The sequence below is a fragment of the Sinocyclocheilus grahami genome, unplaced genomic scaffold (assembly GCF_001515645.1).
Source record: "Sinocyclocheilus grahami isolate Dianchi unplaced genomic scaffold, SAMN03320097.WGS_v1.1 scaffold10798.1, whole genome shotgun sequence".
Lineage (NCBI taxonomy): Eukaryota > Metazoa > Chordata > Actinopteri > Cypriniformes > Cyprinidae > Sinocyclocheilus > Sinocyclocheilus grahami.
Genome location: NW_015513451.1, coordinates 2,032 through 2,773, shown reverse-complemented (window position 1 = coordinate 2,773; position 742 = coordinate 2,032). Strand labels below are relative to the sequence as shown.

The following is a 742-nucleotide window of genomic DNA, read 5'->3' as shown; positions in this document are numbered from 1 at the left end:
AAAAATATAACAACAACAAGAGGTGCCTGCAAGCATATGTGCATTTGTTCTGGTGTGTGTGCCCTTAATCCTCGTTTTTGTGTGGGTGTACCAGTGTGTCCAAGGTCTAGTTCTTGTTTTGTCTAGGTATGTCTGTGATGAGCACATAATGACAGGAAGTAACACAATGGCAGTCAAAAGTGACCGCTCCAAGTTGGCGGACACGTCAACGTGTCTAATGTGGCATCTACTTATGCTTATCTATGGTTAACTACACACAACAACAAGCAATATTGAATCAGGAATATAAAAGAACACACTTTCATTCTTTCTATCTAAAAGAACAGTTCTTGTAGCCAGTGGAATCACTTTGGGTCCAGTTGGGGATGAGAATTGATAGGAGAATATGATTTGGCACAAAACCAGGACCGATAAATCCGACTTCATAATAAGTGAATAGATGCACTTACCCACTCTGAGGAAGGTACGTAGCTCCAGTGGTCTGATGGCCAGAGGCTTATTGGTGCGTGAATGGTGACAGGTGTCTGATGCAGGATCAGTAGGGGTTTCCCGACAGCGGTACGGTGAATAGGAGCTGTCACTGTTCTTCACAAAACTCTGAGTGAGTTCTAGAGGTAACTGTACAAACAGAGTGCATTCATTAAGAGATTGCCCACAGATGCTATGGCCATTAGTGAAGATCTGATGCAAAACGAGCACACACCTCTGGGGTATCAAAGATGCGTTTCACATGCATCAAGTT

At 43.3% G+C, this 742-nt stretch overlaps 1 protein-coding gene across 1 annotated transcript; it reads right to left on the bottom strand.

Moving 5' to 3' along the window:
* Positions 1–98: 98 nt before the first annotated feature.
* LOC107578545 (uncharacterized protein C2orf42-like) lies at positions 99–736 on the bottom strand. Its single transcript, XM_016264493.1, has 3 exons — positions 704–736; positions 450–618; positions 99–132 (listed from the first exon to the last, which is right to left on the bottom strand). Exons 1-3 carry the CDS (start codon positions 734–736, stop codon positions 107–109), a joined length of 228 nt encoding a protein of 75 aa, XP_016119979.1. The 3' UTR covers positions 99–106.
* Between the last annotated feature and the right edge of the window lie 6 nt (positions 737–742).